The sequence below is a fragment of the Bufo gargarizans genome, chromosome 1, assembly GCF_014858855.1.
Source record: "Bufo gargarizans isolate SCDJY-AF-19 chromosome 1, ASM1485885v1, whole genome shotgun sequence".
NCBI classification, from domain to species: Eukaryota; Metazoa; Chordata; class Amphibia; order Anura; family Bufonidae; genus Bufo; species Bufo gargarizans.
In genome coordinates this window covers 387220784-387234924 of record NC_058080.1, presented here as the reverse complement: position 1 = coordinate 387234924, position 14141 = coordinate 387220784, and the positions used below count along the sequence as shown (strand labels likewise).

Genomic DNA, 14141 nt, shown 5'->3' with positions numbered 1-14141 from the left:
CCTGTTAAATAAACATTGTAAAAAATAAAAACTGTGCCAAAACAGCTATTTTTTGTTACCTTGCCTCACAAAAATTGTAATATAGAGCAACCAAAAATCATATGTACTATAAAATAGTACCAACAAAACTGCCACTTTATCCCGTAGTTTTCCAAAATGGGGTCACTTTTTTGGAGATTCTACTCTACGGGTGCACAGAGGGTCTTCAAATGTGACATGGCAATTAAAAATTATCCCAGTGAAATCTGCCTTCCAAAACTATATGGCGTTCCTTTCCTTCTGCGCCCTGCCGTGTGCCCATACAGCAGTTTACAACCACATATTGGGTGTTTCTGTAAGCTACAGAATCAGAGTAATAAATATTGATTTTTGTTTGGCTGTTAATCCTTGCTTTGTTAGCGGTAAAAAAATGGATTAAAATGGAAAATCTGCCAAAAAAGTGAAATTCTGGACAACTTTTTAACAAATGAAAATCTTCTCAAAAGTCGGGGGTCGTCTTATACACCGGGTGTCGTCTTATAAGCCGATATACGGCGCGCTAAAACTTACTTCCGAGCGGACTGGAGAAGCTGTCCTTCTCCAGCTTCAGGGACAGGCGCCCTCTAGCTGAGCCACCGTGCGATGCATCCCGGCCAGCCACTCCTGAAGCAGCCCCCTCTCCCTGCTCTAAGTGGTTTTCTCATGCCGGCAGTATCACATTGCGTACTACCGCTTGAATCGTATTAGAGACAGGGAGGGCTGGGCAGGCAGGGAGAGCTGACCCACCCAATCTAAGCAGGCTTTTTATGCAGTGTGCACAGAAAATACTGGTACATCGCTTGCTGTGATTGGCTGGTTGTTGTATACTGGGTTGGATTGGCGATTCTGAGGGAAGGCAGGGGGAAGCAGGAGCATCTGCACTTCAGCCAATTCTAATGTTGGAACGGCAGATCTCTAATTAAAGGGGTTCTGTACTTTGTTTAAACTGATGATCTATCCTCTGATGATCTATTAATGCTTTTTAATTGATAGACGTTTTACATCATATCATATATATATATAGTATATAGTACATCCGGATTGGAGCATATAATTTTAAAGTCGTATAGTTTGTCCCAATGTTTCGGCCATGTGACTGGCCTTTTTCAAGGGATCTGTAGTTTGTATATCAAGTCATATGGCCGAAACGTTGGGACAAACTATACGACTTTAAAATTATATGCTCCAATCCGGATGTACTATATACTATATACTATACACAGGTCCTTCTAAAAAAATTTGCATATTGTGATAAAGTTCATTATTTTCTGTAATGTACTGATAAACATTAGACTTTCATATGTTTTAGATTCATTACACACAACTGAGGTAGTTCAAGCCTTTTATTGTTTTAATATTGATGATTTTGGCATACAGCTCATGAAAACCCAAAATTCCTATCTAAAAAAATTAGCATATTTCATCCGACCAATAAAAGAAAAGTGTTTTTATCAGTACCTTATCAGTACATTATAGAAAATAATGAACTTTCACAATATGCTAATTTTTTTTAGAAGGACCTGTGTATATATATGATGTAAAACGTCTATCAATTAAAAAGCATTAGTTGATACAAGTCGTGACGTCACTCGGCCAGCGGTAAACAGTGAGTAGGCCGCAGCGCTGCTGGAGCGCCGCTGCCTTCTCAAACAGCTGATCGGCGGGGGTCCCGGGTGTCGGACCCCCGACGATCAGTTTAAACAAAGTGCAGAACCCCTTTAAGTTTGGTGTGCATCTTATCTGTGGTGAAAAAACAGAGTCTATCTGGGGAGCAGATACATGTGGTGGTGAATACAGTACAGCACCAGTATCTGTACATACAGTACAGCACCAGTATCTGTACCGGTTCATACAGTACAGCACCAGTACATACAGTACAGTGTACAAATGGCTAACAGTCAAGACCCCATCATGGCTCCACCAGAAAGTCTGATGTTTTTTAATTGGTGTGCGTTGGAAGAGGGGTAGTCTTATACGGCGAGTATAACCCAAACCCTATATTTTAACTGGAAAAGTTGGGGGTCGTCTTATACGCTGGGAAATACGGTAATTCTTTTGGAACACCTAAAGCGTTAACAAAGTTTGTAAAATCAGTTTTGAATACCTTGAGGGGTGTAGTTTCTAAAATGGGGCAATTTATGGGTGGTGTAGCAATGTGAACATTGAAGTGTTTTCCCCAGGCTCCGGTCCGGGACTTAGGGCATGCTCATGTCCAGGGATCCTATTTAATCCTGCTACTTGTTCTTGGGTGTGTCTCACTCTGGAGAGTGTGCAGACAGAGGCCTGGTGAGGCTCTGTCAGTGTGGTCTCAGATAAGCCAGGCTGAGGGGCCACGAGGCTATGCAATAGCCTGGACTTTGGGGGACTTGCACACAGAAGGCTGGAGTGGCTCTGTGTGGTCTGAGCCAGAAGGGCTGAAAGACCACGATTCCCCAAGAGACCCTGGTGTGGGTGCAGCCTGGAGGCTGCTGAAGGTTGGGCTGGGAAAGCCGCATCTCATCACAGGTGTGAACTGTGCTACGCTTTAGGTGAGTCAGGGAAACCTATGTGTTTAGTTAGGGCCCAGACGGGCAAGGTATTTTATTTTGGCTTTGTGTGTTTTTGCTTTATGCCGTGTGCCACAATAAAGCACAGTTTGGCCCCTAAATCCTGGTTTCTGTGAAGAAGTGTGTGTTTGCAACCCCTGGAAAAGAGCTAATCCCCTACAGTGGTTTCTATTATGTAAGCCTCACAAAGTGACTTCAGACCTGAACTGGTCCTTAAAAATTGGGTTTTGGAAATTTTCTTAGAAGTTTAGAAGCAAATCTTAACATTTTTAAGCCTTCTAACGTTCCCAAAAAAGAAAATGTCATTTACAAAATGATCCAAACATAAAGTAGACATAGGGAAAATGTAAAGTTATAACTATTTTAGGAGGTATCACGATCTGTTTTAAAAGCAGAGAAATTTTCATTTTGAAAATTGCAAATTTTTCCAAATCTTGGGTAAATTTTGTATTTTTTATAAATAAAAATGAAATATTTTGACTCAAATTTACCACTGTCATTAAGTGCAATATGTGACTAGAAAACAGTCTCAGAATGGCTTGGATAGAGAGTTAACAGTCAGGCCTCTTTCACACGGGCGAGTATTCAGCGCGGGTGCAATGCGTGAGGTGAGCGCATTGCACCCGCACTAAATCCGGACCCATTCATTTCTATGGGGCTGTGCACATGAGCAGTGATTTTCACGCATCACTTGTGCGTTGCGTGAAAATCGCAGCATGCTCTATATTGTGCGTTTTTCACGCAACGCAGGCCCCATAGAAGTGAATGGGGCTGCATGAAAATCGTAAGCATCCGTGAGCAAGTGCGGATGCGGTGCTATTTTCACGCATGGTTGCTAGGTGACGATCGGAATGGGGACCCGATCTTTATTATTTTCCCTTATAACATGGTTATAAGGGAAAATAATAGCATTCTTAATACAGAATGCTAAGTAAATTAGGGATGGAGGGGTTAAAAAAAATAAAATTCAACTCACCATCCACTTGTTCACGCTGCCTGGCTCATCTTTTTTCTTCTTCTTTGATGACCTGGGAGGAAAAGGACCTTTTTTGACGTCACTGCGCTCATCACATGGTCCATCACCATTGTGAAGAAGTCGGGGTTTGGGTCTGGGTACCAAACCTGCCGATATTTGTCACACGCGTGAAAAACGCATTAAAGCGCTTTGCACTCGCGGGGAAAAATCACGCATTCACCCGCATCAAGAGGCCTCACACTTGTTGAGTTCTCACATCTAGGTAACGCGTTATGACTGTTAACCCTGCTGCATCTGTATTTCTCCACAGAATCAGATTAAACCAATGTAGAAATAAGGCCTCATGCACACTACCGTAGTTTCACATCTGATTACATCTGATCTGCATTTTTTGCAGATTGCATGTGGACCCATTAATTTCTATGCAGACAGCACACAGATGTGATCCGTTTTACGACTCTGTTTATTGCACAAGAATAACCAGTCCTGCTGATGGGAGTGAGAAATTGCAGAATGCACACAGCCAGTATCTGTATTTTGCAAACTGCAAAATGGATATGGTCATGTGCATGAGACCTAACATTTATTAACAGTTTAAGATTACCATGTAAGGTAACTATATAGCGCTAATTTTATTGTATTGTGCGTAATCCCTGTATGAGAATGTACAGTTGTGGCCAAAAGTTTTGAGAATGACACAAATATTAGTTTTCACAAAGTTTGCTGCTAAACTGCTTTTAGATCTTTGTTTCAGTTGTTTGTGATGTAGTGAAATATAATTACACGCACTTCATACGTTTCAAAGGCTTTTATCGACAATTACATGACATTTATGCAAAGAGTCAGTATTTGCAGTGTTGGCCCTTCTTTTTCAGGACCTCTGCAATTCGACTGGGCATGCTCAAAATCAACTTCTGGGCCAATTCCTGACCGATAGCAACCCATTCTTTCATAATCACTTCTTGGAGTTTGTCAGAATTAGTGGGTTTTTGTTTGTCCACCCGCCTCTTGAGGATTGACCACAAGTTCTCAATGGGATTAAGATCTGGGGAGTTTCCAGGCTATGGACCCAAAATGTCAACGTTTTGGTCCCCGAGCCACTTAGTTATCACTTTTGCCTTATGGCATGGTGCTCCATCGTGCTGGAAAATGCATTGTTCTTCACCAAACTGTTGTTGGATTGTTGGAAGAAGTTGCTGTTGGAGGGTGTTTTGGTACCATTCTTTATTCATGGCTGTGTTTTTGGGCAAAATTGTGAGTGAGCCCACTCCCTTGGATGAGAAGCAACCCCACACATGAATGGTCTCAGGATGCTTTACTGTTGGCATGACACAGGACTGATGGTAGCGCTCACCTTTTCTTCTCCGGACAAGCGGCTTCATCGGAGAATATGACTTTGCCCCAGTCCTCAGCAGTCCATTCACCATATTTTCTGCAGAAGATCAATCTGTCTCCGATGTATTTTTTTGGAGAGAACTAGCTTCTTTGCTGCCCTTCTTGACACCAGGCCATCTTCCAAAAGTCTTTGCCTCACTGTGCGTGCAGATGCGATCACACCTGCCTGCTGCCATTCCTGAGCAAGCTCTGCACTGGTGGCACTCCGATCCGACAGCTGAATTCTCTTTAGGAGACGATCCTGGTGCTTGCTGGGCTTTCTTGGACGCCCTGAAGCATTCTTAACAAGAATTGAACCTCTTTCCTTGAAGTTCTTGATGATCCTATTAATTGTTGATTGAGGTGCAATCTTAGTAGCCACAATATCCTTGCCTATGAAGCCATTTTTATGCAATGCAATGATGGTTGCACGCGTTTCTTTGCAGGTCACCATGGTTAACAATGGAAGAACAATGATTTCAAGCATCGCCCTCCTTTTAACAGGTCAAGTCTGCCATTTTAACCCAATCAGCCTGACATAATGATCTCCAGCCTTGTGATCGTCAACAAGACTATTACTGAAGTGATCTCAGCAGGTCCTTTTAATGACAGCAATGAAATGCAGTGGAAAGTTTTTTGGGGGATTAAGTTAATTTTCATGGCAAAGAAGAACTATGCAATTCATCTGATCACTCTTTATAACATTCTGGAGTATATGCAAATTGCTATTATAAAAACTTAAGCAGCAACTTTTCCAATTTCCAATATTTATGTAATTCTCAAAACTTTTGGCCACGACTGTAGATTTGAAAGTGGGGGGATTCTAAAGGAGTCTTTCTACTTGTCTGTGTAAAAAGTAGTATTATGGACTGTGTCAAAGTATTTGTTCGCCGCCTTGATGATGATATGTGCCCCTACAGGGACATGACTTCTGTCCAGTTGATGCATGCTTTCGTTGGAACGTTCCTTTATATAGAAGACAATAGCAGAATAAATATTTTTATTATCCATGCGAGCAGTTGTCCAAATTCAGCAGGCCCCAGGGAAAACAAAGGAAGTGCTACTTTACACAATGGGTGGTGGATTTAAAAAATAGACTTCCTGCAAAGATGATACATTGGAAAGTGAACTAAGAGGCTGTCTGGGGTTAGCAGAAAGAAACTTTGTGGCATTTAATGAAAATCAGGACTGGTCTAATTATTCAGAATTTAATCTGCATACGTACAAATCTTTTATTTACTGATATTTCTTTTTACATTTGAGCTTTTCTAATACATTTTAATTTCATTAAATAATTGCTGCAGACATACAAGTAGTGAATTAAGAGTGATTGATGATGGGGAAGTGGCTAAAAGAAAGAGACATTTTTCTCTGATAAGATATCATAAAGTTTCTTTGTATTTGTTTGTACTATTGATTTATGCACAGTTTGTGGTAATGACAGTGCCCAGGACTTGCCATGGTCAATAGCAAAACTCTGTGGCTGTTGCATGTAAAAAGTGCATTTTTTTTTTTTTCTAGTAAAGTACAATTAAAAAATATAGTTTGTTTTCTTATTTCAGTTTTGTAACATTTTATAAGAAACTTAGACACGGCAATTAGGGAACTACTACTATCTGGGTCTTTGATTCTTAGGTCGACCGCATCCGAGAACTTATTAACCAATTTGAATCCCACAGGCGAGGTGTAGTCCCCCTAGTTTGAAACTTGCCCTAAATTGCAGTGACATAGTTCTAATGGTGGAGTAATGATTTTGTTTTGTTAGTAACTGAATCGTTCACTTGACTGATGCTATGCTTAGTCCTGTTCAGTTCACATATATATGCATTACACTGGACTAAGGCTCCATTGAGTGAGCTGAAGCCTTGCTGTCTACACATGGGTGAATAAAATAACCCTTTTTTTCACGGATATGTGTGTGCTGCCTTGGATTTCTTCTTGCATATACTTAGCTGGATCAAAGTCCGTGGTCCGTTTCAAGGAATTGCACCGCCTGGGATTTGTGTGCTGCTCATCTATTTTTTATACATATATATATATATATATATATGTATATTACAAAAATGTTAGATTTTTCCAGTTGGTAGAGACCTCAAAGTGTGTAGTATACCTCAACTTTATTACCCAAATGGCACAAAATAGTGCGTACCTAGGAAACAGGATAATATTTCTGTTGTACAATTTGCTATTTCTATCAGTCTCTTGCTCATAGACATTACTTAGTATTGGAATGCAGACGCTGGATGTGCTACATACGTTCTGAGTCATCTCACACTAGCTTCGTTTATACCCCACAGACTCATCTGGTTAGCTTACTTTGTGGTTTCTTTATAACATAAGTAACACCAGGAAATGTTTGCATTTGTTATGTAAAAATCTTCTGCAGTAGTAACTGTATTAGAATATAATTTAAAAGACAATGACTCCCCTCACCCATAGTTTGGGTATATGTTTCCAATGATTTTGCCAAATAATAACTTCAAAGTGTTCTGTTGTTTTAGCAGGAAGTGCGTTTTACTTCCACCTCCTCCCACTGAAATAGTACATTTCCCACACCTAGTAAATGTTTTGTTGTTATGTCAAATGTTGTCTTTTCATGTATATAAAGTGTCATTGCGTAAGTTGTAGTCTTAAAGGGTAATATTTCAGTGTGTATTTAAAGGGGTTCTGCAGTTTGTTTTAACTGATGCTCTATCCTCTGGATAGATCATCAGCATCTGATCCGTTGGGGTCCAACACCCGGGACCCCTGCGGGTCAGCTGTTTGAGAAGGCAGTGGCGCTATAGCAGCGCTGCGGCATTCTCACTGTTTACCACTGGCCCAGTGACGTCACGACTAGTATCACTGGCCTGGGCGGGGCTAAACTCTGTTCACTTGAATGGAGCTTAGCCCCGTCCACGCTAGTTGATGCTAGTCGTGACGTCACTGGGTCAGCAGTAAACAGTGAGAAGGCCGCGGCACTGCTGGAGCGCCGCTGCCTTCTCAAACAGCTGATCGGCGGGGGTCACGGGTGTCGGACCCCCGCCGATCAGATGCTGATGATCTATCCAGAGGCTAGATCATCGGTTAAAACAAACTGCAGAACCCCTTTAACATCTGTAGATTTTCATTTATGGCCGCTTTTACACAGTCAGTGATCAGTGATTTCCATCAGTGATTGGGAGCCAAAACCAGGAATGTAAGTTACACAGTGTAATGGAAAGATTTGCACCTATTCTGTATTTTTGACCTTTGCAGACACTGCATGAAAGCAGCCTTAGGGCTCATGCACACAACCGTGGTTTTGGTCCACATCTGATTCGCATTTGTTGGGGATCGGATGCAAACCCATTCATTTCAATGGGGACAAGTCATATATTCTTGTCTGTTTAGCAGACAAGGATAGGACACTAATGAAGGAATGGAAAAAATAAAGGTGGCAGGCTCTTGGCCGATATCCGTGTTTTTCTGATCTGCGAAAAACCGCTATGGCCGTGTGCATGAGCCCTAATTCTGTGGACTGTTTTTCACACAGCTAGTGATGCTTTTAGATTGTATGCATGCAATTGACCAAAATATAATTAGATTTTCATTTAGAACATTAAAATGGATAAAGGTAACCAGGACTGCATTTCTAATTAAGTACCCATGGGCACGGGACTAGGGAGCGGCCCACCAGAAGGCGGCACCAGGGAGGACTATTTTTGTTTTCCTTATTTATTTTTCTTCTTTTCATCTTTCCTGGCCTTCCGGGTAACCAGGTCATGCATGATGGTGGGCTGCACACGTGTCAGGATAATACCATGAAGCTCACAGGCGGTAGCTTCTGGCACGCACGTCCTGATGGAGGAGGAGAGTGATTCGATATTCCTCTGCAATGCAGCACTGTTAGGCCTCATGCACACGACCGTTGTGTGCTTCCGTGTCCGTTGTTCCGTTTTCCGTGATTTTCTGCAGACCCATTGACCTGTCCTATTTTTTTGACGGACAACGGTTCACGGACCCATTCAAGTCAGTGGGTCCGTGAAAAAACACAGAGGCACACAAGATTGCCATCCGCGTCCGTGATCCGTGTCCGTAGGCTACTTTAGCACAGACGGATCCGCAGATCCGTCTGCATACAGCTTTTTCAGAGCTGAGTTTTCACATCGTGAAAACTCAGACCCGACAGTATATTCTAACACAGAGGCGTTACCATAGTGATGGGGACACTTCAAGTTAGAATATACTAGGAACTGTGTACATGACTGCCCCCTGCTGCCTGGCAGCATCCGATCTCTTACAGGGGGCTGTGATCCGCACAATTAACCCCTCAGGTGCCGCACCTGAGGGGTTAATTGAGCGTATCATAGCCCTCTGTAAGAGATCAGGTGCTGCCAGGCAGCAGGGGGCAGACCCCCCTCCCCAGTTTTAAATTCATTGGTGGCCAGTGCAGCCCCCCCTCCCTCCCCTGTAATAAATTCATTGGTGGCCAGTGCAGCCCCCCCTCCCTCCCCTGTAATAAATTCATTGGTGGCCAGTGTGGCCCCCGCTCCCTCCCTCCCCAATTTTAAATTCATTGGTGGCCAGTGCAGACCCCCCTCTCCCTCCCCTGTATTAAATTCATTGGTGGCCAGTGCGGCCTCCCTCCCTTCCCTGTAATAAATTCATTGGTGGCCAGTGCGGCCCCCCCTCCCCTGTATTAAATTCATTGGTGGCCAGTGCGGCCTCCCCTGAATTAAATTCATTGGTGGCCAGTGCGGCCTCCCCTCTCCCCCCCCCAATTAAAATCCCCCCCATCATTGGTGGCAGTGGAGAGTTCCGATTGGAGTCCCAGTTTAATCGCTGGGGCTCCGATCGATAACCATGGCAACCAGGACGCTACTGCTGTCCTGGCTGCCATGGTTACTTGCTTATAGCTTATTGCTTATAGCACAGACCTGTCACTTACCAGTAGGAGGAGCGACTGGCCGGTCACAGACAGCGCAGGTAAGTATAATGCTTCTAAAATTGCTAAGTAACCATAGCTGCCAGGACTGCAGTAGCGCCCTGGTTGCCATGGTTACCGATCGGAGCCCCAGCAATTAAACTTGGACTCCGATCGGAACTCTCCGCTGCCACCAATGATCGGGGGGGGGGGGGGGGGGGGGGCAGGCCGCACTGGCCACCAATGAATTTAATACAGGGAAGGGAGGGGGGGCCGCACTGGCCACCAATGAATTTAATGCAGGGAAGGGAGGGGGGACTGCATTGGCCACCAATGAATTTAAAACTGGGGAGGGAGGGGGGCCGCACTGACAACCAATGAATTTAAAACTGGGGAGGGAGGGGGGTCTGCTGCCTGGCAGCAACTTATCTCTTACAGGGGGCTATGATATGCGGATCACAGCCCCCTGTAAGAGATCGGATGCTGCCAGGCAGCAGGGGGCAGTTATCTCCACAGTTCTTAGTATATTCTAACTTGAAGCGTCCCCATCACCATGGGAACGCCTCTGTGTTAGAATATACTGTCGTATCTGAGTTTTCACGATGTAACTCAAATCCGATGGTATATTCTAACATAGAGGCGTTCCCATGGTGATGGGGACGCTTCAAGTTAAAATATACCATCGTATTGGAGAAAACTCCGGTAGGGACCCCTGACTTTACATTGAAAGTCAATGGGGGACGGATCCGTTTGTAATTGCACCATATTGTGTCAATGTCAAACGGATCCGTCCCCATTGACTTGTATTGTAAGTCAGGACGGATCCATTTGGCTCCGCACAGCCAGGCGGACACCAAAACGACTTTTTTTTAAACTTTCCTTCATGTCATTCATGGTGATCCTCCAAAAATCACGGAAGACACACGGAAATAAAAACTGATCACGGAACAACAGAACCCCGTTTGGCGGACCTTGAAAAAATACTGTCGTGTGCATGAGGCCTTAAGCTGATTGGTGGAGAGCTGGAAGTGCTGCTCCACTTCCACCAATCAACTGTAACCCACATTCCTGCCAGCGCCAGCCCACCATGGAGGGATCTGGAAGGGTATCTCTGAGACTCTTCTCATACTTCTCTGACTGCTGCAGTTACAGTGATAAATATGATCAGCAAAGTTTTGCTGCAAGGGGCAGCTTGGAAAAGATGCAAAGAGGGGGGGATTTATAATGAGGGGAATATTTCAAGTCAATTTCACTTGAGTCTGCGTTGGAGTACTTTGTCACCTTTATCAAATGTCAGGGGACGTCCACATTTAATATGCGTGTTGTTTTATAGATCTTCTGAGTAAACTATGTTGGGCCATCTCTTTGATTTTTAGGAGATTTGAGCATCGACTTTAGAGGGAACCAAAACTGAGGAACTACATCGATAGATACCTTTTTGTCTCCCTGAGTGTGAACTGAGTGTGAAAGTTGAAGCAGCACGGTTTTCTATATTATATACACAGGTTATCTGTGAAGGGTACCCACCTCGCAGCGCAAAAGGACAATACTGATCTGGGGACTGTGACTTTTGTTGCAGAATATTGTTTGTGTTTATATTCAACTGTTTTTCCTGTTTCTTGTTTTTTGGGAGTTATTTTTATTTATACTTTCATAGTTTATCAAATTTCACATGTTTGATAAATTTGTCTTATCCTTAAACTTGACACTTTTGTCTTGGAAAGCTACTCCAGTTTTACTACTCCATCCTCCTCCTGGAGTGAGATTGCAACTTTATTTGTGACTTTTTTTAAAGTCACAAAAAAGTGGTGTAAAAATGCAAGAAGTCACAACATTTTTTCACAAGTGAGTGTAAAAAGTCGCAAAAGCCCTATATTGTGACTTTCTAAAGCCAAAATTCTGAAGTGAAGGCCTGATAAATCAGGGCCTATATGCATCATGCACACTGGCTGCCTAACTTGGCACTACCGACAATTCTACTACTATGTGCTTACTGTACCGTTGCAGGCTATGGGGATGGGCAACTGCCTTATACACCGGTGTGCTGCATCCCAGATATCCTCCAAGGCCCACTGTAGGTGTTCTCTGCAAATCCTTTTGTCCTGCACAGTTTCCTAGTCTGCTGTGTAAACTGGGAAGACTGGGACTGGCCCCATGTAATAATGTAATCATAGAGCTACATTTCCATTTAATAATGTGATCATATAGCTACAGTCCCATATTATATTGTGATCATAGAGGCTCATATAGGCAGTATGGCTTTCAGTTAAGTGTGTATGCATATGGAGGAGCTTGGAGGGATAGCTAATGCCTAGGAAGCATTTTGCCGTCAGTTATCTAAGGCTACTTTCACACTGGTGTCTCTGGGTCCGCTTGTGAGATCCGTTTGAGGGCTCTCACAAGCGGCCCAAAACGGATCAGTTCTGCCCTAATGCATTCTGAATGGATAAGGATCCATTCAGAATGCATCAGTTTGGCTCCGTTGCTCCTCCATTCCGCTCTGGAGGCGGACACCAAAACGCTGCTTGCAGCGTTTTGATGTCCGCCTCGCGATGCGGAGCCAAACGGATCCGTCCTGACTTACAATGTAAGTCAATGTGGACGGATCAGTTTTCACTGACACAATATGGTGCAATTGAAAACGGATCCGTCCCCCATTGACTTTCAGTGTAAGTCAGGACAAGTCTATTTTGACTTAGACTTTCTTTTTTTAAGAATAATGCAAACAGATCCGTTCTGAATGGATATACAAGTGTTTGCATTATCGGTGCGGATCTGCCTGTGCAGATACAAGACGGATCCGCACCTAACGCAGGTGGGAAAGTAGCCTAAATTGTATGGATACCATTGGGGCCCTGGCCTGCCCCATAAAATGTCCGAATATAAATAGAATTTGTATTCATTTATAGCTTTTTTAGTTATTAAAGTTTCTTGTTGTTATATATAATATCTTACATGATTTCTGTAAGTTTTATCAGCAATGATGGAAACCAAACTTTTATCATCATTGATCAATCCCACATATCAGCTTGGTAGATTTTTTTTTAGTTTTTTTTATAAAGAACTTTTATTCGGATCAGGATGCACATAATAAAACAGCACATACTATTAGGCAATTCCCAAACCATACAATGTATGTCATCCACCAAAGTTTCTATTTCAGAAGACATTCTGCCATCATTAACACAATTCAACTGTAAAATCACACATCCTTACCCCTTTTCTATATTTAAATCCCCTCTCAATGTAGGGTCCCAGGACCCATGGCTCATATAGATAATTTACCCAAGCTATTGGCTTGTTGTGGGAAGAATTTTATCTTATTCTGCATCATAGTATTTCTTCAACTCATAGATTTAAGATCAATATGCAATTGCGTACTTCATTCTGCTTCAGCTATTATTTGGTAGACTGACTTATGTGTGTAGGGATGTCCTGTATGCCATCTTTGTGTTTTTTTGAGCTTCAATTTAGATGTTGCAGAAGCGAACGTGAATCCACTCTACCTCTGAAGAGACTTGGCTTTGGACTACACCTACCTTAGTGCCACCATTCCCCTTTCTTTACCCTTTAAAGAAAACCTGTCAGCACCAAAATCGACCATAAACTGCCAGCAGTACTTTAAAGCTGTTGACATCAGGTTTCTAATGATAACATAGTGCATAAGGCCGAAAAAAGACATTTGTCCATAAAGTTTGGCCTGTCATCCTGCAAGTTGATCCAGAGGAAGGCAAAAAAAAAAAAAACATGTGAGGTAGAAGCCAATTTTCTCACTTTAGGGGAATAAAAATTCCTTCCCGACTCCAATCAGGCAATCGGAATAACTCCCTGGATCAACGACCCCTCTCTAGTAGCTATAGCCTGTAATATTATTACACTCCAGAAATACATCCAGGCCCCTCTTGAATTCCTTTATTGTACTCACCATCACCACCTCCTCAGGCAGAGAGTTCCATAGTCTCACTGCTCTTACCGTAAAGAATCCTCTTCTATGCTTGTGTACAAACCTTCTTTCCTCCAGACGCAGAGGATGTCCCCTCGTCACAGTCCTGGGGATAAATAGATAATGGGAGAGATCTCTGTACTGTCCCCTGATATATTTATACATAGTAATTAGATCTCCCCTTAGTCGTCTTTTTTCTAAAGTGCCCCATTCCAGTTATTAATTTAGTTGCCCTCGTCTGGACCCTCTCCAGCTCTGCTATGTCTGCCTTGTTCACTGGAGCCCAGAACTGTACACAGTACTCCATGTGTGGTCTGACTAATGATTTGTAAAGTGGTAGGACTATGTTCTCATCACGGGAATCTATGCCCCTGTTGATGCAACCCATTATCTTATTGG

The 14141-nt window shown here is 43.0% G+C and overlaps 1 protein-coding gene across 1 annotated transcript in view; it reads left to right on the top strand.

The window, feature by feature from the left end:
- Positions 1-11266, top strand: part of GTPBP3 (GTP binding protein 3, mitochondrial) — a 125198-nt gene extending 113932 nt beyond the window's left edge. Inside the window, exon 11 of the mRNA XM_044285581.1 lies at positions 11176-11266. Within this exon, the coding sequence (XP_044141516.1) occupies positions 11176-11197 (22 nt within the window). The 3' untranslated portion in view covers positions 11198-11266. The remainder of the gene's footprint in view (positions 1-11175) is intronic.
- The last annotated feature ends 2875 nt before the right edge of the window (positions 11267-14141 follow it).